The sequence below is a fragment of the Muscardinus avellanarius genome (assembly GCF_963383645.1).
Source record: "Muscardinus avellanarius genome assembly, chromosome: 11".
NCBI lineage: Eukaryota > Metazoa > Chordata > Mammalia > Rodentia > Gliridae > Muscardinus > Muscardinus avellanarius.
Window position 1 is genome coordinate 64,658,657 of NC_137797.1, and position 23,310 is coordinate 64,681,966.

Consider the following 23,310-nt stretch of genomic DNA (forward strand, 5'->3'; position numbering starts at 1 on the left):
CTACTCTCCCTCGCTGCTCATGGCAGGGAAGAAGGTGACCATCCAGTTAGAGAAGAAGGATCTTTCTGGAAGCTGTATTTGGCGTAAGCTCATGCCACTGCTAGCGCCGCCGTGGCCAGGCACAGGTATGGAAGGCCCTGAGGAGTCGGGAGGAAGGGACAATATGCAGCGGGGAGGGAACAGCCAGCTCAGGTCCTGCCCGGGAGCTGGGATCAAGGCCATGCAGTGAGGGCAACATTCGGTCCTTCTCTTTGGTCAGGCAGCGGCCCGGGTATGGGCCTGGAAGGCAATAGGGCCGGAAGGTGCGGGCCCAGCCCTGGGACCCCAGCTTCAGGCTCATCACACTGAGGAGGCAATGCAGGGAGCAAGGCAAGAAGACCGCAGAGGCGCTGTCGTAACTACCAGTCCTAGGAGCTGCCCTTGTCCTTGTCATCCATCAAGTCATACCTGGGGACGCAAGGACAGGGCTCAGGAAGAGCGAGGACTCTGGCCCAGGCTGAGGGCTCCTGTCCTTCACAGTCAGTGGTGCTCAGCTTGGACTGCATCCCCTCCTGTGACTACGGTTTCTCCTACTTGACTATCCAGCCCCAGCCCCCGGCCATCCAGACACTCACCACTGGGCTGCGCCCTGGGAAAGGTCCATCTCGGCTAGATCCAGCTGCACCTGGGTCGGGGACGGTGGGGGGCAAGTCGTTACATTGGTATCTCCAGAGACTGTGCCATCATCACACATTCCTTGGTCCCAGGCCACTGCAGGGGCGGCAGGGTCCCTGCCAAGGTGCCCCTCAAGGTGCTTCCTCCTCTGCAGGCACTCCGGCCTGGGCCCAGCAGCCGGGTCTCTGCCCCACCCATCCCTGCGCGCTCACCTTCCCCAGAAGCTCACGCTCTCTAGACATGAAGGACGAGCTAGACTTCACGGAGACATCCAGCTTTCGCCTGAGGGCCTCATCCAGGGGCAGCTCCCACTCAAACCTGGGGAGGGGCTGGGTATGAGGGCCAGGCCTGGCCCAAGCCTGCCCTCCCTGCGCCCTCGTGCCCACTGACTGACCGCTCGTTGAATTCAGGACCGAGGGTCCTCTTCTTTTGTGAGGTCTTCCTCTTGCTGCCTCGGTTCTTGTCTGGCAGTAGCAACAGTGACACATAGGGGTCAGGGGCTTCCCGCCCACTCTGTCGAAGGGCCCTGCAATGGGGAGGGGCAGATGATGGAGTGATCCAAGGGGAGGGATGGCGGGAGCTGGACTCGAGGGCAGGGGACTCACCGGCAGCTGTGAACGATGCTGACCAGCTTGCGTTCTTCACTGTAGTACCACACTGTCAACCTCACCTGGCCCAGAGGCCCAACAGGAGCCTCCTGGGAACTGAGAAGAGATGGAGACAGGTCTGGGAGAAGGTAGTGCCTAGCCTAGGGGACGTATAATCCACTAGTACTTATTTGTGAGAGTAGGAAGTGTGTCTAGGGGCATTCCACCTCTGAGCCATAGGTGTGTGTGTATATGTATATGTGTATATGTATGTGTGTGTATATATATATATTTTTTTTCAGTACTGGGCATTCTACCTCTGAGCGGCACCCCCAGCCCTATTTTTTATTCTTTACTTTGAAACAGAGTCTCACTGAGTTGCAGAGGGCCTCACTGAGTAGCTGAGGCTGGCCACGAACTGCCATCCTCCGGTCTTAGCCTCTGAAATGCACCACACTTGGTATTTTTCTTTTTTTTTCTTTTTCTTTTTTCTTTTTTTTTGGCGGTACTGGAATTGAACCCAGGGACATTCTACCTCTGAGCTACACTACCAGTCCTTAAACTTTATTTTGAAACTTTATTTTGTAGAGGGCTTCACAAAATAGTTGAGACTGGCTGTGAACCCATAATCCTCCTATCTCAGCCTCCCAAGAACTGGAATTCCAAGTGTGCGCCACCATGCCTGGCTCCCGCAGCCTTCTTTTATTTTTATTTTGAAACAGAGTCTCACTAGGTTGATGACAGTCTCACTACTTGCTAATAATGCCCTTGTACCTGAGATACTCCTGTCTCAGCCTCCCAAGTACTGGTATTACAGGCCTGGGCCACAATTCCTGGCTTCCTAGCCTTTTTTTTTTTTTTTTTGCGGGTCTGAGGATGGAACCCAGGGGCACTGGACCTCTGAGCTATACTCCCTGCCTTATTATTTATTCTTTATTTTGAAACAGGGTCTCACTAAGTTACAGAGGGCCTAAGTAGCTGAGGCTGTCTATGAACTGTGATCCTCTGGTCTCAGCCTCCCGAATGCTGAGATTACAAGTGTGTACCACCACACCTGGCTAACTCATACTCTGTGTGTGGTGGTGAGGATGAAACCCAGGGGCATTCTACCTCTAAGCTACATCCCCAGTCCTATTTTTTACTCTTGTTTTGAAACAGGGTCTTACTAAGTTGCAGGGGGCCTCACTAGCTGAGGCTCACTATGAACCTGCGATCCTTCTGTCTCACCCTCCCAAGTGCTGGGATTACAAACATGTACCACCATGCCTGCCCAGCCTTATTTATTTTTTTGTGGTACTGGGGATGAAATCCAGGGGCATTTCACTTCCAAGCTATACCCCTAGTGCTATTTTTTATTCTTTATTTTGAAAGAGGGTCTCACTAAGTTGCAGAGGGCCTCACTAAGTAGCTGAGGCTGGTCGTGAACCTGCGATCCTTCCGCCTCAGCCTCCTAAGTACTGGGATTACAAGCGTGCGCCACCACACCCGGCTCTAACTCATAATTGTTAACACTGCTGCAGCCTGTCCTGTCCCAGCCCTTTACCTGTCGCCATGTGTTAGGCGCTGCCGGAGCTCTGGGGCTGAGGAGGTGACGTGAGGGAGGCCGCCCCCCCAGAGCTCTGGTTCCTCGCTCAGCGAGGAGGAGCTGTGGCTGTAGCTGTGGCTGTGCGCTTCCACTCCTGAGTGCTGGGACACCAGGATCTGGGGGTGAGAACGCTGTGAGCCATCACGGTTCTCTGGCTCCCTTGCTGTCAGGACATGGGCCTCTGTTCCCTCCCCCGAGTGTCCTTCAGCCAGGAAGGCCCTCTCCTGCCCCCTCTGCCCACCGCCATCCCTGGCACTCACCCCTAGCTGTGCTCTCAGCAGCACCTGCCCCTGGCCATTGGCGAGCGCGCACCAGCGGTCCAAGCACAGCCGGTCAGCCTCCAGGAGCTCCGAGAGCGGCAGGGACAATGAGCCCAAGGCCCCCGTCCCCTCACCCCGAACCTGTGGGCAACACGACTGTGATCAGGGGAAAATGACCATCCACAAATGACTGACTATGATGTCCAAGTGCAGTGAGAGAGCCCTTAGTGAAGGACAGAGAGCCATGATAGTACTTGCTGGTTCCTTGCTCCTTTTTTTTTCTTTTTCTTTTTTTACTCCTGGAGATTAAACCTAGAAGTATTCTACCTCCAAGCTATATCCCCAGCTCTTTATTTTTTGTTTTGAACCAGGGTCTCCCTAAGTTTCTGATGGCCTAATTAAGTTGCTGAGGTTGTCCTTGAACCTGTGGTCCTCCTTTCTCAGCCAAGTTCTGGGATTACAGGTGGTGCCACCACACTCAGTATAGTTCGTCCTTTCTTTCTTTCTTCCTTCCATCCATCCTTTCTTCTTTCCTTTCGTGTGTGGTACTAAAGATTGAATTCAGGGGCATCATTTTACCTCTGAGCTACATCCCCAATCCTATTTTGCTTTTTTTTTTTTTTTTTATACTAGGGTTTGAACCCAGAAGCATTCTACCTCCAAGCTACACCGTTACCCTGATTTATTTGGAAACAGGGTCTCACTAGGTTGCTGAGAACCTCGCTAAGTTGCTAAGGCTGGCTTTGAACTTGGCGATCCTCTTGTTTCAGCCTCCCAAGAATTGAGATTACATGCCGGGCCGGGTGTGGTGGCACATGCCTAGCTCCCAGTCCTATTTTTATTTTTATTTTTTTATTTTTTGGTGGTACTGGGGTTCCTGGAAGCCCTTCTTCCTCCGGGCTACACTCCCAGACCTATTTTATATTTTTGAAACAGGGTCTCTTACGCCAGCACGGCTGGCTTCGAACCTGCGCGATCCTCCTGTCTCCGCCTCCCAAGCGCGGGGATTACAAGCGTGCGCCACCACGCCCGGCGGTATTTTTAAAATTTTATTTATTTTTGTGTGTGGTACCTCTGGGCTACCCCTATTTTATATTTTATTTGGACACAGGGTCTCACTAAGTTGCTGGGAGCCTCACTAAGTAGCTGAGGCTGGCTTCGAATCTGCATGATTCTCCTGTCTCAGCCTCCCAAGTACTGGGATTACAAGCGTGTGCCACCACACCTGCTTTATTCTTTATTTTTATTTTTTGCGGTACTGGGGATGGAACCCAAGGGCATTCTACCTCCAAGGGACACCCGGAGCCCTATTTTTTATTATTTATTTTTGAAATAGGGTCTCACTGAGTTGCGGAGGGCCTCACTAAGTAGCTGAGACTGTCCTTGAACTGCGATCCTCCGGTCTCAGCCTCCCGAATGCTGGGATTACAAGCGTGCGCCACCATGCCCGGCTTTTTGAGTTCATTCTTTACCCTGTTCTCAACATGATCTCCTTGAAGTACAAATCTGGACATGGTCTCCTTCATGGCTTCCCTAAGCCTTAAGAAAAGTCCAAATTCTCAGCATAACAGTTAATGCCCCATGGCCTCGCTCCTGCCTGCTTCTCTCTCTGCCTTCTCTCCTCCACTCTGCCTGCGCGTCCTTTCTTGGTCAGATCCTGTCTGCCCTCACATTCAGAAGTCACCTAAGGAGCCATGTTACAGCTTCCACCTCATCCCCACTCTGTTAGACCTCTTGCTTTTTTTCTCCATAGTGCCTTTTAACTCAGTGATTATTCTGGAAGTATTCTTTGACCATCTCCCCTCCCCCCAGCCCAAGGCAAAGTATGAATTCACTCCATAAGGACAAGAACTCGGTCTCCAGCTCTGACTGCCCTGTGCCTGGATCGCTGCCCACCCATGGGGGAAGCCGCTAAAGATCTGTAGAGTGGACTTAAGGTACCTGCAGTTCCAGGCTCTCGGTGTGTGGCTTCCGGATGAGAAAGGAGACATTCTCATCCCAGACAGGGGCTGAAGTCTGGGGGACAGTCTGGTAGAGAGGGGGAGTTATGATCAGCAGTTGATACTCTCTTCTCTCCTCTCTCCCCTCCCATTTTTGTTTTTCAGTACTGGGGATGGAACCCGGGGGCACTGTACCTCTTTGAGCTACACCCCCAGCCCTATTTTTTGGTCTCTTTATTTTTGAAATAGGTTCTCACTGAGTTGCGAAGGGCCTTGCTTAGTAGCTGAAGCTGTCCACAAACAGTGATCCTCCTGTCTCCACCTCCCAAATGCTGGGATTACAAGCATGCGCCACCATGCCCCCCGGGTTCTCCCCTGCCTTTTTTTTTTTTTTTTTTTTTTTTGCGGGTTTGGGGATGGAACCCAGGGGAATTTGACCTCCGAGATACACCCCCTGCCCTATTTTTTTAATTTTTAATTTTTTTTATTTATTTTTATTTTTTTTGCGGGTCTGGGGATGGAACCCAGGGACATTTGACCTCCGAGCTACACCCCCTGCCCTATTTTTTATTCATTATTTTGAAACCGGATCTCACTGAGTTGCAGAGGGCCTCACTAAGTAGCTGAGGCTGTCCACGAACCGCGATCCTCCTGTCTCCACCTCCCAAATGCTGGGATTACAAGCATGTGCCACCACACCCCCGGGTTCTCCCTTGCCATTTTTAACCGTGCAGCATATCCCAGTACCTTGGTTTTGTGAGAAGTCTCTCCCACAGTAAGAACTGCATAAGGGCTGGGAGGCTTAGTGCCTTTGCGGAGCTAGAAGGAGAATAGCGTTAGTCTCAAAATTTTTTTTTTTTTTTGGTGGTACTGGAGGTGGAACCCAGAGGCTTTCTACCTCCGGGCTATACTCCAGACCTATTTTATATTTTATTTGGAAACAGGGTCTCACTAAATTGCTGAGAGCCTAAGTAGCTGAGGCTGGCTTCGAACCTGCGCAATCCTCCTGTCTCAGCCTCCCAAGCGCGGGGATTACAAGCGTGCGCCACCACGCCCGGCTAGTCTCAAATTTGGACTTGGTTGGGCAGATCTCCCCCCCAACAAATTACAGCCACAGTGAGCAGCCATGCCTCCATTCTCACTCAATACTCACTGCACTCCTGGCTATGAACACTCTTCCCCCTCCAGCACCGCCTCAGAAAGAGAGGGGCCATTCACTGTTCTGAATCTGTGAGGTGCTTCCCCAAGCGAGGGAGGTGGAAGAAGGGCCAGGGAGCCAGGGTGGGGAGAGCGCTCACCGGCAGGTCTTCCGCCCGCTCCAGGTAGACGGACAGCAGTGCCGCGGCCAGCTCTGCACTCTTGTGGGTCTGAATCAGGCTGTTCACCTGCAGCACCTGGGGAGGGCACAAGACAGGTTGGGGTACAAACTGCCATTCTGGGGTTTGGCAAGCTGAGAGACTGGCTGGTCCTGCCCACCCAGGGCCCCTTCCTTCCTCCAGTCTCCTGCCTCACCTCCTCTAGCTCAGCAGCAGTAGGCCGGGGGGTCAGCCGCTCCAGGCGCAAGTGCAGACGGCCAGACGGGACATCTTCCAGGGTCAGCCACTGTGGAGGTGTGGAGGCAGGCCGGAAAGGCTTGAGTGTGGGAGAAGGGGACGGAAGAGAGCCAGGCCTGGGCTGGATCAGGAGGATGTATACCCCATGCTCACCTCGTCAAGGAAGCCACTGTTCAGGACTGTGGTGAGACATACTTTACACCTGTGCACAAGAAAGATCAAGATGAACCGCAGATGGTCAGATGGGTTCTCTCGCTCTGAGGCCAGGCTCCACAGTCGACGAGGGCCCAGCAGGGCTCCCCACCCTCTTACCTGCCCAGAAAGTCATCCTTGTCCAGGTCCTTGTCAAAGACCTCAACCTCTAGCTCTTGGCCTGGAATTGATGTGACAATGACCTGGTGGGAGAGAATAGTGTGGACGAAAAGGAACTCTCATTTCCTCTCCAAATGGTTACACCCTTTGCAATCCCACTCAGAGATGGGCAAGAGGAAGGGGCAAGCTGAGGCAGGTCCCTGCCACTCAATTCTTTTTCTTTTCAGCACTAGGGATGGAATTCAGGGGCATCCTACCTCCAAGCTACACCCCAGCCCTATTTTTTATTCTTTATTTTGAAACAGGGTCTCACTAAGTTGTGGAGGGCCTCACTAAGTAGCTGAGGCTGGCCGCAAACCTGCCATCCTCCTGTTTCATCCTTCCTGGGATTACAAGTATGTGCCACCACACCCAATTTCTATTTTTTATTTTGAAACAAGGTCTCACTAAGTTACAGAGGGCCTTGCTAAGTAGTTGAGGCCGACCGCAAACCTGTGATCCTCCTGTCTCAGCCTCTCAAGTACTGGGATTACAAGCATGTGCTACCACACCGGCTCTTTATTTTTTATTTTGAAAGAGGGTCTCACTAAATTGCAGAAGACCTCACTAGCTGAAGCTGGATGTGAACCTGCGATCCTCCTGTCTCAGCCTGTCAAATACTGAAGTTACAAGTGTCCGCCACCATGCCCAGCCCCAGCTACTCAATTCTGACCTCAAAAACTTCATTCCAGCGCGGGTTGAGATCTTCACGAACAACACGGCTCCGGAAACTTCGTCCTGCCAGCTTCAGTTTGACATAGGGGTCTGACTTGCCTTTTACCAGTCCCCCCAAAAAACGATCTTTGGCTATCAGGTCCTGGGCCTCTAATACATGGATCCGAAGTACATTCTGCAAGAGGGACAGATGGGGCACCAGCTGGCAGTGAAAGGGAGAAAAGGGACCCCAACGCTTTGCAGATGTTGACTCACCTCTGTCCCAAAGTGGCTGTCGGGTGTTGTATGACAGGGCCGAGGTGGGGCATCCACACTGCTGCCTGTCTGGTGGCTCTCACTGTCTAGGTCCCAAGAACCAGGAGTACCAGGCACAGTGGGGAAGCGGATTTCTGATGAATCCAAGTACAAGATCTGGGAAGGGTGGTGTGGTTGCTGATCAAGGAGGTGCAGCTAGCCAGTGGCAGGCAAGGCAAGTGGGGGCTGGGAGTCCGCGCAGGGAACCAGGTTCCTGCCGTGGCTGGCTCACCGCTGGGTTCCTTCCACAACCACCCAGTTCACACACCATTCCCTCCCCTAGTCGGATCAAATGTTCTTCATGTTCCTGCTAGTTGCTTCTACACATACCAGCTCACTTCATCTTAGCAGGGACCTTTTGCTTACTCTGAACACCAAAAGATCCACAGACCTTCCCACCGCCCCCCAGCACTTCCTCCACTTCCTACCCGCATGACCAGTTTCATGTAGAGCCTGGAGTTTAGGCCAGAGCTGCTGAGCTGGAACCACTGGTCCAGGGTGAGTTCCTGGGCAGTCAGCAGGCGGGCCAGAGGCAGGGTCAGCGCCCCTAGAGTCAGGGCCCTGGAGTCATCCTTCACCTACAGGTGAAGGAGGAGGGAATGCGGTAAGCAGCGAGAGGCACACCTGGGAACCTGGAAAACTGACATGGCCCCATTTTACTCCTCATCCCACCACCGCAAACCTTTTGTTTCTCTTGGGATATTTATTTATCTGATTGTTTGGTACTGGGGATTGAACCCAGAGGCATTCTACCTCTGAACTATACCTCCAGCCCTATATTTTACTCTTTTGTTTTGAAACAGGGTCTCACTAAGTTGTGGAGGGCCTAAATAGCTGAGGCTGGCCAAGAACCTGTGATCCTCCTGTCTCAGCCTCCCAAATGCTAGGATCACAAGCATGTTCCACTACGGCCAGCTTCCAGCTGTATTCTTTCTTTTCTTTCTTTTTTTTTTTTTTTGCAGGTCTGGGGATGAACCCAGAGGCATTTGACCTCTGAGCTACACCCCCTGCCCAATTTTTTATTCTTTTTTTTTTTTTTTTTTGCGGGTCTGGGGATGGAACCCAGGGGCATTTGACCTCCGAGCTACACCCCCTGCCCTATTTTATATTCTTTATTTTGAAACCAGGTCTCACTGAGTTGCAGAGGGCCTCACTAAGTAGCTGAGGCTGTCCGCGAACCCCGATCCTCCGGTCTCAGCCTCCCTAACACTGGGATTACAAGCGTGCGCCACCACGCCCGGCTTTTGTTTTGTTTTTTTTTTAAGGTACTGGGGATGAAACCTAGGGGCATTCTACCTCTGAGCTGCACTCATAGCCCCATTTTTTATTCTTTATTTTGAAACCGGGTCTCACTGAGTTGCAGAGGGCCTCACTAAGTAGCTGAGGCTGTCTGCGAACCGTGATCCTCCAGGTCTCAGCCTCCTGAATGCTGGGATTACAAACGTGCGCCACCACGTCTGGCTTTTTATTCTTTATTTTAAAACAGTCTGAGTTGCGGAGGGCCTCACTAAGTAGCTGAGGCTGTCTGTGAAGCAGGATCCTCCAGTCTCAGCCTCCCAGATGCTGGGATTACAAGCGTGCGCCACCGCACCTGGCTCCAGCTCTATTCTTTTTTTTTTTTGGTGGTCCTGGGGTTCCTGGAAGCCCTTCTACCTCCGGGCTACACTCCCAGACCAATTTTTACTTTTTTTTTTTTTTTTTTTTGAAACAGGGTCTTGGCTTCGAACCTGTGCAATCCTCCTGTCTCTGTCTCCCAAGTGTGGGGATTACAAGCCTGCACCACCATGCCCGGCTCCAACTCTATTCTTTATTATTTATTTTGAAACAAGGTCTTACTAAGTAGCTGAGGCTGCCCATGAACTTGCAATCCTCCTGTCTCAGCCTCCCAAGTATTGAGATTACAAATGTGGGCCACTACTTTTGGCTTCCTTTTTTTTTTTTTGCAGTACTGGGGATGAAATCAGGGCATTCTACCTCTGAGCTATATCCTCATCCCCAGCCCTATTTATTACTCTTTTTTTTGTGTGTGTGTGGTACTGGGGGTGGAACCCAGAGGCTTTCTACCTCTGGGCTATACTCCCAGACCTATTTTATATTTTATTTGGAAACAGGGTCTCACTAAGTTGCTGAGAGCCTCACTCAGTAGCTGAGGCTGTCCGCGAACCACGATCTTCCGGTCTCAGCCTCCCAAATCCTGGAATTACAAGCGTGCACCACCGCACCCGGTTCCTATTTTTATTTATTTCTATTTTTTTTGGGGGGGGTCTGGAGATGAAACCCAGGGGCATTTGACGTACAAGCTACAATCCCTGCTCTAATTTTTTTTTTTTTTTTTGGTGGTACTGGGGTTCCTGGAAACCCTTCTACCTCTGGGCTACACTCCCAGACCTACTTTTATACTTTTTTTAATTTGGGAAACAGGATCTCTTAAACTAGTGTGGCTGGCTTCGAACGTGTGCCTCCTGTTTCCACCTCCCAAGCATGGGGATTGCAAGCATGTGCCACCACGCCCAGCTGCCCTAATTTTTTTTTAATTCTTTATTTTGAAACAGGGTCCCACTGAGTTGCAGAGGGCCTCACTAAGTAGCTGAGGCTGTCCGCAAACCGCGATCCTCCAGTCTCAGCCTCCTGAATGCTGGGATTATAAACGTGAGCCACCACGCCTGGCTCCTATTTTTATTTTGAAACAGAGTCTCACTAAGTTGCAGAGGACCTCACTAAGTAGCTGAGGCTGGCTGTGAACCTGCGAGTTTCCTGTGCCAGCCTCCCAAATAATGGTATTACAAGAGTGTACCATCATACCAAGCTCTGAATGACTTTTTTTTTTTTCTGTACTGGAGATTGAATCTAGAGGCATTTTACCTCTGAGTACATTCCCAGCCCTATTTTATTCTTTATTTTTTAATTTTTATTTATTTATTTATTTTGTGTGGTACTGGGGGTGGAACCCAGAGGCTTTCTACCTCCGTGCTATACTCCCAGACCTATTTTATATTTTACTTGAAAACAGGGTCTTACTAAGTTGCTGAGAGCCTCACTAAGTAGCTGAGGCTGGCTTCGAACCTGTGCAATCCTCCTGTCTCAGCCTCCCAAGCACGGGATTACAAGCATGCGCCACCATGCCCGGCTTATTTTTTATTTTTATTTTTATTTTTATTTTTTGAGGGTCTGGGGATGGAACCCAAGGACATTTGACCTCCGAGCTACAGCCCCTGCCCTATTTTTTATTCTTTATTTTGAAGCCGGGTCTCACTGAGTTGCAGAGGGCCTCACTAAGTAGCTGAGACCGTCCATGAACCGCGATTCTCTGGTCTCAGCCTCCCAAATGCTGGGATTACAAGTGTGTGCCACCACGCCTGGCTTATTCTTTCTTTCTTTCTATTTATTTACTTATTTATTTATTTATTTATTTATTTATTTATTTATTTATTTATTTATTGTGATTCTGGGGTTCCTGGAAGCCCTTCTACCTCCAGGCTACACTCCCAGACCTATTTTATACTTTTTATTTGGAAACAGGGTCTCCTAAAGCCAGCGCGCTGGCTTCGAACCTGCGTGATCCTCCTGTCTACGCCTCCCAAGCGCAGGGATTACAAGCATGCACCACCACACCTGGCTTATTCTTTATTTTGAAACAAGGTCTCAGCCGGGCGTGGTGGTGCACGCTTGTAATCCCCATGCTTGGGAGGCTGAGACAGGAGGATCGCGCAGGTTCGAAGCCAGCCTCAGCTGGCTTAAGAGACCTTGTTTCCAAATAAAATATAAATAGGTCTGGGAGTGTAGCCTGGAGGTAGAAGGCCCCTGGGTTCCAGCCCCAGTTCCACCCCCCCCAAAAAAAAAGAATAAAGAAACAAGGTCTCACTAAGATGTAGAGAGCCTTACAAATTGCTGAGGCTGGCCTTGAACCTGCAATTTTCCTGTCTCAGCCTCCCAAGCACTGGGATTACAAGCATGTGCCACTATACCGGGCTTTATGACTTTTTAAATGCTGGGCCTTTGCTGGGCATGTTGACAAATATTTTACTTATTTATTTATTTATTTATTTATTTATGGTGGCACAGGGGGTGGAACCCAGAGGCTTTCTACCTCCGGGCTATACTCCCAGAACTATTTTCTATTTTATTAGAAACAGGGTCTCACTAAGTTGCTGAAAGCCTCACTAAGTACCTGAGGCTGGCTTTGAACCTGTGCGATCCTCCTGTTTCAGCCTCCCAAGCGCGGGGATTACAAGCGTGCGCCACCATGCCCGGCTATGTTGACACATGTTTGTAATCCCAGTACCTGGAGGCTGAGACAGGAGAATCGCAGGTTCATGGTCAGCCTCAGCTACTTAGCAAGGCCCTCTGTAATTTAGTGAGACCCTGTTTCAAAATAAAGAATAAAAATAGAGCTGGGGATGTAGCTTTGAGGTAGAATGCCCCTGAGTTTTATACACAGTACTGCAAAAACCACAACAAGCCAGGTGTGGTGGCGCACGCTTGTAATCCCAGCGCTTGGGAGGCTGAGACAGGAGGATCACACAGGTTCAAAGCCAGCCTCAGCTACTTAGTGAGGCTCTCGGCAACTTAGTGAGAACCTGCTTCCAAATAAGGTATACAAATAGACCTGGGAGTGTAGCTAGAGGTAGAAAAGCCCCTGGGTTCCACCCCAGCACCACAAACAAAACAAAACAAAACAACAAAAACTGATTCTAGGGCCTGGAATTGTAGTTCCGTGGTAAAGTACTTGCCTGGCTTATATAAGACCCTGGGTTCAATCACTAGAACCAAAACCAAAACAAACAAACAACCTCATTCTAGAGAGGTATTTGGGGAACAGGGGAGAGATATTGGGGGAGGTGAGGAGTCTAGCTGACAGATTGAAAATGCAGATGAGGGAGCTGGGGGTGTAGCCCAGAGGTATACTTCCTGGCATGAACAAGGCTCTGGGTTCTGCCCCCAGAGCACAAAAAGAAAAAAAGGGGGGGGGGGTCAAAGGAGAAGAAGGCAAGAGCAATAGCACAGATCAGGGAAGAGAGAATAAGAGGTGTGGGGATAATCTGACCTGCACATCGAGCTCCTGGCTTCGAGGGTCTTGTAGAAAGAAACGGAAAGCTTCCTCCCACACTGGGCTGTTGGTGCTATAGACAGCCTGGTGACAGGGAGGACGGAGTAAGGGCATTAGTACAGTACCATTTCTGTTTCTCCAAAACCCTTGCACTTGGAAGCATTCTATTATTATGTGTGTGTGTGTGTGTGTGTGTGTGTGTGTGTGTGTGTGTGTATTACCAGGGAATGACCTCGGAGGTGTTCTACCAGTGAACTACACCCCCCAGGCCCTTTTTTTTGCAGTACTGGGGGTGCAGCCCTCTCAAATGCTGGGATTACAAGCGTGCGCCACCACACCCGGCTTTATCTTTTATTTTATTTTATTTTTATTTTATTTTTTGGTGGTACTGGGGTTCCTGGAAGCCCTTCTACCTCCGGGATACACTCCCACGGGCTACACTCCCAGACCTATTTTTTAACCTTTTTCATTTGGAAACAGGGTCTCCTAAGCCAGCGCGCGCGGCTGGCTTCGAACCTGTGTGATCCTCCTGTCTCCGCCTCCCAAGCGCGGGGATTACAAGCGTGCGCCACCACGCCCGGCTTTATCTTTTATTTTAAAACAGCGTCTTGCTAAGTTACTGTGTGCCTGCCTCAAACCTGCAACCCTCCCTCCCATTTCAGCCTCCTGAGTACTGGGATTACAAGCGCGCGCCACCACGCCCGGCTCACTGGCAGACATTCTGCAGGGCGCCTTCATTCCAGCAGTAGCCCTGCTCCCCACACTGTGCCCCGCGGTGGCGTCCTGGCCCTTACCTTGCTCTCCTGGGTCACATCCTGAATTGACAATTGTACCATGGGGTTGGGCTCCTTGTTCCCCTTCTTCAGCTGTCAGGGGTAGAATTCAGAGGTCACCATCTTGGGAGTTTGGGTTTGGTGAGGGGAGGTAGGATCACACCAGAATCTCTTCCCTGAGGTGGGCCTGATGGCCTCCTGGGAATCCCTACATTCCAGTTAGTTTCCGGAGCAAGGCAGGCACGGGCATTTGGATCGTCAGCAAGGCTGAGTGGGTGCTCCCCGGTCACCCACCCAGAAGCCAAACTCACGGGAAGATCCTGGGCCCTATCCAGGTAGACAACGAGGATGGCAGCTGATGGAGGCTCTGGTCGAGAGGAGACTCCCCGATTCCACTGCAGAACCTGGGTGGGGGGAGATGCCAGGCTCTGGTCCTCCTGATCCCTGTGCTTAGATTTCTCCCCTGCCAGCTTCCTGTTTCCCATGTGGCTTACCTGCTCCAGTTTCTCTGCATCTGCCAAAAGTGACAGCCATTCTAGTCTCAAGTGGACTTGGCCTTGTCCACCTTGTAGAGGGAACCACTGAAGTAGAAGAGTGTGGTGTGATGGGGATCAGATACCTACCCAGCCATTTCCCCCAGCGCAATAGCCACTGTCTGCCAAAAAACATCACCCCACCTTCCTCTTCTCCCAACTTACATCGTCCAGCACTCCAGCCTGTAAGACCTTCCCGACATCCAGCTTCATTCTGGGGGGCAGGGAGAGGAGGGGGCAGGGAGAGGGAGAAAAGGCGAGCATTGTATGACAGGCATGGCAGCGCTCGCCTACAATCCTGGTACTGGGAGGCTGGGACAGGAGGATCGCAGGCTCAAAGCCAGCTCAACTTAGTGAGACCTGCTTTTCCTATTACCTCTGAGCTACATCCCCAACCCAATTTTTTTTTTTTTTTTTTTTTTTTTTTTTGTGGCACTGGGGTTCCTGGAAGCCCTTCTACCTCTGGGCTACACTCCCAGACCTATTTTGTACTTTTTTATTTTTGGAAATAGGGTCTCTTAAGCCAGCATGGCTGGCTTCGAACCTTCGCGATCCTCCTGTCTACACCTCCCAAGCGCGGGGATTACAAGCGTGCCCAATTTTCTTTATTATTATTATTATTTTTTTTTTGTGGTACTGGGGATATAACCCTTCTACTTCTGGGCTACACTCTTAGACCTATTTGTTTTTATATTTTATTTGGAAACAGGGTCTCTTAAGCCAGAGAGGCTGGCTTTGAACCTGCACAATCCTCCTGTCTCCGCCTCCCAAGTGCGGGGATTACAAGCATGTGCCATCACGCCCGGCTTTATTCCTTATTTTATTTTATTTATTTATTTTATTTATTTATTTATTTATTTTTTTGCAGGTCTGGGGATGGAACCCAGGGCATTTGACCTCCGAGCTACACCCCCTGCCCTACTTTTTATTCTTTATTTTGAAACCGGGTCTCACTGAGTTGCAGAGGGCCTCACTAAGTAGCTGAGGCTGTCCGTGAACCGCGATCCTCCAGGTCTCAGCCTCCCGAATGCTGGGATTACAAGCGTGCGCCACCACGCCCGGCTTATTCCTTATTTTAAAACACAGTCTCACTAAGCTGTGGAGGGCCTAAGTAACGGAGGCTGGTCATGAACCCGATCCTCCTGTCTCAGCCTCCCAAGTACTGGAATTACAAGTGTGCGCCACCAAACCCAGCCCAAATAAAAAATAAAATCGGGCTGTGGTGTAGCCTAGAGGGAGAAGGCCCCTGGGTTCCATCCCCAGTACCAGAAGAGTGCTGTAATTAGTATCATTTTAAAGGCCTTCCACTCACCCACCCAGAAACAACTGCCAGACAGTTGAAGGGAGCTCAGCCTCCTTCTTCTTACACTGGGGAGATATTTATGTGTCTGTGTGTGCACGGATGAGGGAAGAAAAGTGATACAGGAGTCCCAGTCCCAGCGATGACTACCGTGACCTCTGGGGGTTTCAGGATCATGGGCAGAGTCTCACCTGCCCAGAAAGTCATCTTTATCTGGGTCCTTGTCAAACACTTCCACCTCAATCTCCTGGCCGGGGACCTCATGCACCATCACCTGGGGAGCACGAGGGAGAGGGACTCAGGGGCCCGTCTTCTCCCACACGCTGTGGGCCTCGCCCTCGACGTGGGCTCTCCCCGGCTTCCCACCTCGTAGGTCTCTCTCCACTGAGGGTTGAGATCCTCGTCGATGACACGGCTGCAGAATGTCTGGGTGCCCACACGCACAAGCGCATAGGGGTCTGACTTGCCCTCGATCAGGCCCTTCACGTATTTGTCCTTGGAGCTCAGCTCTCGAGCGGCCAGCAGGTGAATCCGGATAATGCCCTGGGAGTAGGAGTGAGTTGGTGAGAAACTACAGAGCCAGTGCAGAGGTCTTGAGAGAAGGATCTGGCTAGTGGGGAGAAGCCATACCCTAGGCAGAGGGGAACGCAACTGGGCCACATCGTGAAGGTCAGGCACAAGGGGCACCAACAGTCGGTTGGGCAGCACAAGGAAGGCAGCAATGGAATCCATGATCATGGTGTCAGAGAGCGAGCTGAAAGGGGGAGTGAAAAAGAAATGTGGCCAACGCCCACATTTCCTCCAAACCCAGCAGCTATGAGGAAGTTCTTCCTTTCTCTTCCTCCCTCTTTTTTTTTTTTTTTTTTTTTGTGGCACTAGGGATTGAACCCAAAGGCCTTCTACCTCTGACCTAAACCCAGCCCAATTTTATTTCTTATTTTGAAAACAGGGTCTCACTAAGTTGCAGAGGGCCTTGCTAAACTGTCAAGGTTGGCTTTGAACCTGCAATCTTCCTGTCTCAGCCTCCCTGGGATTACAAGAGTGCGTCACCATGTCCAGCTTTCTTTCTTTCTTTCTTTTTTTTTTTTTTTTTTGGTAGTACTGGGGATCGGACCCAGGGGCATTCTATCTTTCTATCTCCAAACTATACCCCCCCCAGCCCTATTTTTTATTCTTTTGCGGGTCTGGGGATGGAACCCTGGAGCATTCTACCTCAGAGCTACACCCCCTGCCCTATTTTTTATTCTTTATTTTTTGAAAACAGGGTCCCACTAAGTTGTGAAGGGCCTTATTAAGTAGCTGAGGCTGTCCACAACTGCAATCCTCCAGCCTCAGCCTCCCAAATGATGGGATTACAAGTGTAAGCCACCATGCCCAGCTTATTTTTTATTCTTAATTTAATTTTTTATATTTTGGTAGCACAAGGGCTGGAACCCAGGGGCATTCTACCTCCAAGCTACACCCCCCAGCCCTATTTATTTATTTATTTATTTATTGGTGGTACTGGGGGTGGAACGCAGAGGCTTTCGACCTCCGGGCTATACTCCCAGACCTTTTTTTATATTTTATTTGGAAACAGGGTCTCACTAAGTTGCTGGAAGCCTCACTAAGTAGCTGAGGCTGGCTTCGAACCTGTGCGATCCTCCTGTCTCAGCCTCCCAAGCGCAGGGATTACAAGCGTGTGCCACCACGCCCGGCTTTATTTTTTTATTTTTAAATTTTTTTGCAGTACTGGGGATGGAGGCCAGGGGCATTCTACCTCCAAGGTACACCCCCAGCCCTATTTTTTTATTCTTTATTTTGAAACAGGGTCTCACTGAGTTGCAAAGGGCCTTACTAAGTAGTAGCTGAGGCTATTCTTGAACCTCTATCCTCCTGTCTCAGCCTCCTAAATCCTGGGATTACAAGCGTGTGCCACCATGCCCGGGTTATTTCTGTTTTTGAAACAGGGTCTCGCTGGTTTGATGAGAGTCTCACTATTTGCTGAGGCTGTCATGGAACCTGTGATCCTCTTCCTGGCTCAGCCTCCCAAGTACTCCCCCTCAAAAAATGGACTTCCTATGGGCCCAGCATGGTGGTGCACAACTGTAATCCTAGTACTTGGGAGGCTGAGACAGGAGGACTACAAGTTCCTTTCCAGGCTTAGCTACTTAGTGAGGCCTTCCGCAACTTAGTGAGACTCTTTTTGTGTGTGTGTGTGGTACTGGGGATTGAACCCAGGGGCATTCTTGGGTATTTAAGCTATACCCAAGCTACACCCCAGCCCTAATTTTTATTCTTTATTTTGAAACAGGGTCTCAACTAAGTTGTGGAGGGCCTCACTAAGTAGCTGAGGCTGGCTGCGAACTAGGATCCTCCTGTCTCAGCCTCCCAAATGCTGGTATTACAAGCGGGTGCCACCATGCCTGGCTGAGCCCCTGTTTCAAAATAAAGATTAAAAAAAATAGGGCTGGGGGTGTAGCTCAGAGGTAGAATGCCCTTGGGGTCAATCCCTGGTACTGCAAACAGAGAAAAGGATTCTCTTTTGCTCCTTGTCTCCCTATTACTCTATTTCTTCGTCATTGCCATTGTCAGCTTTTCTTTCTTTTTGCCCCTGGCTTGAGCAGTCTTCAGCTCTAATCACAGTATGAAACCTTTCAGGAGTACTGGCCTCATCTCTCCAACTTGGAGGTCACAGGCTGCATCTTTCACTGCCTTGAATCCCTTACACCCTCAACCCAGGGCTGGGATACTTAGCAGGTACTCAGTAAGTCCTTGATACCTAAGTCCTGGGATATCCAGCAGGTTGGTCATCCCTGTCCAGTTGATGTCTAGGGTCTGGAAGGAAAGGGCACATGGTCAGGATAGATTCTGTAGGGCACAGTCACACCCACCCAGTGTTTTCAGGCCTCAGCCCTCCACCGATTCCCTTCTCCTGACTATAGCTACCTCCCAATTCTGTTTCCCTGCTTCTCCACCCACACCAATGTTTCCTCTTACCGGGCGGCGGATAAAGAACATGGACACAGCTCCCACGATAGGAAGGTCCCCCACGAGTGGCTCGAGAATCACCCGCAAGATACCATGTAGCTAGGGCAAGAAGAAAAGACCAAGGGTTTTCCCCAGAAAAAGCCTGCTGTCCTCCCAGTCTTCCCTGGCCTTGGCTTTTCCAACCTCCCACTTCCCAGGGCAAAGACTCCCTGTTATGAGGGACCCTAATGTCTCTCCCACCTGCATGCCCTTGACTCCTGCTTTGCAGAAATATTTCTTTACTTCCACATCAATCTGCACATCACCTACGTAGCTGGGGATCAGGTGGGGAGGAAGATGAAGACAGTTAGTACTCGGCTAAGGTGAGGGAGGGGAGCAGCCAGGTCTGACTAGGACATGCTGAGGGGAAGCAGGAGGACGGGGGTGCTGTTACCTGATGTTCATGTCCAGCAGGATCTGATCTTTTCTCTGACCAGGGTGAACCTTGACTCCCATGATACGCAATGGCTGGAGAGAAAGGAGATCTTGAGAGAGACAGGAGAGAAAGGGAGGACTCCTCAGCCCCCTCCAGGCCCCCATCCTCCCCCTTCCTGTCCCATCTCCTCCCACAGGTACCTTTTCACCCAGTTCTACTCGTGTGAATGTAAACGTTTGCAGATGGGGGTTAGATCCCCGAACAGCTGGGGCCACGGTTTCGGCCAGAAGCTTCTCCATGTACTGGCCCAGGAAGGGCCAGACCTGGGCCACGATCTGGGCAGAAAGGGAGATGGTCAGATGAGAGCCCAATCATCCCTCTAAACGCAGCTTCCTTCAGACTGCTTCCATGGGCAGCACTGGCTTAGGCTAGAACTGAACTGTGGCAGGGCCCAGTCAAAGGAGGGAGCCCCTTTTCCCCTCAAGAAAAAGGAAAATCAGGATGGTCCTCACCTTATTTAGCCATTCTGCCTTCTCCACGTCTGGGAAGCTGACCTGGAGGGAGGAAGGCAGAGAATCATGAGCACACCTTCCACCCACTTCCCAAGAGGCCAGTGGGACCCCCAGAGGAGAGGGAACATATGTCAGAGGACAGGGACTTCTCACACCCAAGGCCGGGCGAAAGGTAGCCCTGAGAGTTCATTCTTCAGAACCTGGGGTTATTGAGGCCTCTTAAATAAGGGGGGCTAGCAGGGTGTAGGCCACACAAAGATGCTTTGTGGACGGCTCAGGGATGTAAAATGACAGCTGCTGGGGCAGAGAGCAGGAGGAGGGAGGAGGAGAAGGGCGCATTCCTTCTGGTGGGGGAGGTCCTGTCAAGTCAGAGCTGAGGGAATCCTGGGATTGAAGGAGTCCTCCTTCCTTTGTCCAGCCTCCCCTCCTCCCCCTGGACTGGACTGGGGCGTCCATCCCAAGAACATGAAGAAGAAAGCAAATTCTTAATGCAGAGGGGCCAGGAGAGCTGATTAGACCGTGGCTTGCTTCTCTCTCTCCCTCCCTCCCTCTCTCTCTCTCTCTCTCTCTCTCTCTCTCTCTCTCTCTCACACACACACACACACACACACACACACACACACTTGCCTCTCAAGCATTTGTTGTGCAGTCCGTCTTTGTCTGCTGGGCAGGAGGGCAACTCATCTGCCTCCCCCGCCCGTGCACCCTGCCCCCAGCCCTTCACTGTCTTGGGAAAGGGATGCTGTCGCCTAGCTTCCCCCTCACGGTACACATAGATACATCTTCTCCAGCCCCCTTTATGAGAGAGGACACCTGTACTCTGGAGTGGAGGGCTGATTTCCATGATAAGGAGTAGGTGGAACAGACAGTTGCTGCCTGGGCTACAAGTCCCCTAGGACCCTTTTTCCTCCTTCCTCCTTTCCAGGTTAGCCCCGGAAGAAAAGCATGCCCATGTCTGCTGGTGTCGACCTGACTCCTCTCTTCTGCTATTCTCCCCTTAGACTGGTACCTCTGCTGGGAGGGGCAGGAAGAGAGGCAGGGAGGGGCTGTTAACGGGTCTTGCCTCTGCAAGGCCAGAGAAGGCACCTGCCACAGCCCAGGCGACCAGGCTCAGAAACAAGGGTCTGGTCAACCCAGCAAGCGAGCGCGGCGCACAGTCCGGAAAAGGGTGGGGCCGGCCAGGAGCGTGTGCGGCGGGGGCAGCGGAACCGCAGCACCCACTCTGCCCTCTTCCAAGCAGCACCCACTCCCTTGGCCCAGCAGCCTCTCAGCTGCACTGCAGCCGGCTGCTGCGAGGCAACCATGGAGTCAATCCAGGTGCTGGGCAACCACGGAGGGTCAGCCCAGGTGCTGGGGCTCAACTAGGCAATGCTCCTGGGGCGGGGGAGGGGGCTGCGGGTACGCGGGGTATGAGCGGGAAAAGGGAAACCTCCACGGCCTTAAGTAAGTAAAAAGTCTTAAGGAGAATGGGAAATGCGAAGGAATGTGAGCGGTACCAAGGACTGGGACCCAGGGAAGAGGAGTGTTCAAGACAGCTGGGCTCGGAGGGCGAGCTCAGCTGGGCCCCCGCCCCGAAATGTTATCTTGCAGTTGCCCGAGAGAGAAAAGTCCCAGTGCGGTGGAGGCCCGATCTGGGCGGAGGAAGGGGTGGGTGGGACCGGCGGCCGGCTCCAGAGTGGCGCGTCCCAGCGGGCGAGCGGCTAACGGGGCGAGAGGCGAAGTCCTGGACCCACTGTGCCGAAACGGGGAGCGGACTCTAGGGCGAGGGGAGCCCAGAACGAGGGGCCGTGCGGCGCACGGCGGGGCAGCTCACCCAGGCAGGCAGCTCGCGATGGCTCATGTACAGCGTCCTGGCCGTGAGCCGCTCCTCGTCCTCCAGCAGCTGCCGGGCTGCCCGGAGGCTCCGTTCTTTCTCGTCGCGGACCCGGCGCCACCCCAGGTAGAGGGCGAGGCCGAAGAGCACGAAGCCCACGCTGAGCCCCGCCGCTCCCGCCAGGTACACCGGCACCAGCACCAGCAACCGCCGCCCGAAGGAAGCCAGCAGCGCCAGGGCCTCGCCCGCCGCGCCGGGGCCGGCAGGTGAGACCCGAGCTCCGGGGTCCGGCGCGGGGTGGGCAGCAGGGGGCCGGCCGGGGGGGTCGTGCGGGGCGGAGGGCGGGGCCGGGGGGCCGGGGTCCTCGCCCGGAGCGCGCTCCATGCCGCGGCCTCGGGGGGGACCCGCCCGACCCGGAGGCCAGCTGGAGGCGGCGGGGTCTGGCGGCGGCTCCCCTCCGCAAACAGATCCCCAGGTGGGGGAGGGGCCGAGGCCACGCCCCCCGGCGGCTCGGGTTGGTTCGCGCCGCAGAGACCGAGGTGGAGTCAAAAGGTAGAAACTCCGCCCCCCTCCGGCGGGAAAGGGCGGGGGCCTTGCAGGCCGGGCCTCGCCGATTGGGCCAGAGCGCCAAGGTGGGCGGGCTGGGATGGCGGGAAAGGAGGGAAGGACTAGAGGGCGACACTTGATTGGTCGTAAGGAGAAGGCGGGCGTGCCTTAAAGGGGACGGCCCAGGGCTGCGCCCACGTGGGGTGGGAGCGCCGCCGTCCGACGCGATGCGGAGCCGCAGCGCCGGTTCCCTGGGCTGGGAGCCGCGGGGTTCGCAAAGTTGAGGGTTGTGGATGGTCAGGATGTCTTTCCACCCATTCAGACGGTTTGGCTGGAATTGGTTTGGGATTCTTTGACAGGTTCATTTGTCCACTTTCCCGGGCTTTGATACTCTAAGCGTATTGCTCACCATTCTCTTCTTTCCCGGCTGCGCTCACAAAAGGAAAGGAAATGACCCTATTTGGAATGAAAGTGATGACCCACCCACTCCGTCCCGTCAGTCGTCTTCTATTTTGTCTGCAGTGCAATGACCTAGAGAAAACTGGAGAATCAGAACTACAGGGTTGAGCCGGGCGTGGCGGCGCACGCTGAGACAGGAGGATCACAGGTTCACGAGCAGTCTCAGATACTTAGTGAGGCTCTTAGCAACTTAGTGAGATCCTGTTTCAAAATAAAGAGAGCTGGGGGGGTGTGGCCCGGAGGTAGAATTCCCCTGTGTTCAACCCCCAGTACCGCAAAAATAAATAAATAAATAAATAAATAAATAAATAAAGATAATCCAAGCTTCAGGGAAGGGGGAACAGGAGGGGGGAGTAAATGAGAATGTATGTATGTATGTATGTATGTATGTATGTATGTATAAATGGATGGATGGATGGATTTATGTGGCACTGGGAATTGAACCCAGGGGCATTCTACCTCCCAGCTACGTCCCCAGCCATATTTTATTTTTATTTTAAAACAGGGCCTCGCTAGGTTGATGAAAGTCTATTTGCTGAGGCTGTCCTCGAATTTGCAACCCTCCTGTTTCAGCCTCCCAAGTACTGGGAATACAAGCATGTGACACCACTTCCAGCTTATTTATTATTTATTTATTTTTGTGTTACTGGGAGTTGAATCCAGGGGCATTCTACTTCTGAATACCATATATATATACCATATATATATATATATATATATATATATATATATATATTTATTTCATAAATATGTTCTACTTCGCCATATGTATGTGTGTGGGGGGGTCTCAAGATGGAACCCAGGAGCATTCGACCTCAGAGCTACACCCCCTGCCCTATTTTTATTCTTTTTTTTTTTTTTGGTGGATCTGGGGATGGAACCCAAGGGCATTTGACCTCTGAGCTATTTTTTATTCTTTATTTTGAAATAGAGTCTCATTGAATTGTGGAAGGCCTCACGAAGTAGCTGAGGCTGTCTGCAAACCACGATCCTCCGGTCTCAGCTTCCTGAATGCTGGGATTACAAGCATGCGCCGCCACACG

General features: G+C 51.9%; 1 protein-coding gene across 1 annotated transcript; it reads right to left on the minus strand.

The window, feature by feature from the left end:
• Window positions 1-407: 407 nt before the first annotated feature.
• ESYT1 (extended synaptotagmin 1) lies at window positions 408-21,646 on the minus strand (the record flags this gene model as incomplete). The annotated part of the gene is made up of 31 exons (XM_080705100.1): window positions 408-447; window positions 615-664; window positions 867-972; window positions 1,049-1,180; window positions 1,260-1,358; window positions 2,785-2,942; window positions 3,087-3,227; window positions 5,028-5,114; window positions 5,774-5,845; window positions 6,325-6,420; window positions 6,539-6,628; window positions 6,733-6,781; window positions 6,892-6,974; window positions 7,604-7,780; window positions 7,861-8,016; window positions 8,328-8,477; window positions 12,944-13,030; window positions 13,741-13,812; window positions 14,031-14,123; window positions 14,214-14,300; window positions 14,418-14,466; window positions 15,744-15,826; window positions 15,919-16,095; window positions 16,183-16,306; window positions 18,314-18,369; window positions 18,532-18,621; window positions 18,763-18,835; window positions 18,956-19,029; window positions 19,138-19,272; window positions 19,450-19,491; window positions 21,263-21,646. The coding sequence occupies 31 exons, from the start codon at window positions 21,644-21,646 to the stop codon at window positions 408-410; spliced, it is 3,312 nt and encodes a 1,103-aa protein (XP_080561226.1).
• Between the last annotated feature and the right edge of the window lie 1,664 nt (window positions 21,647-23,310).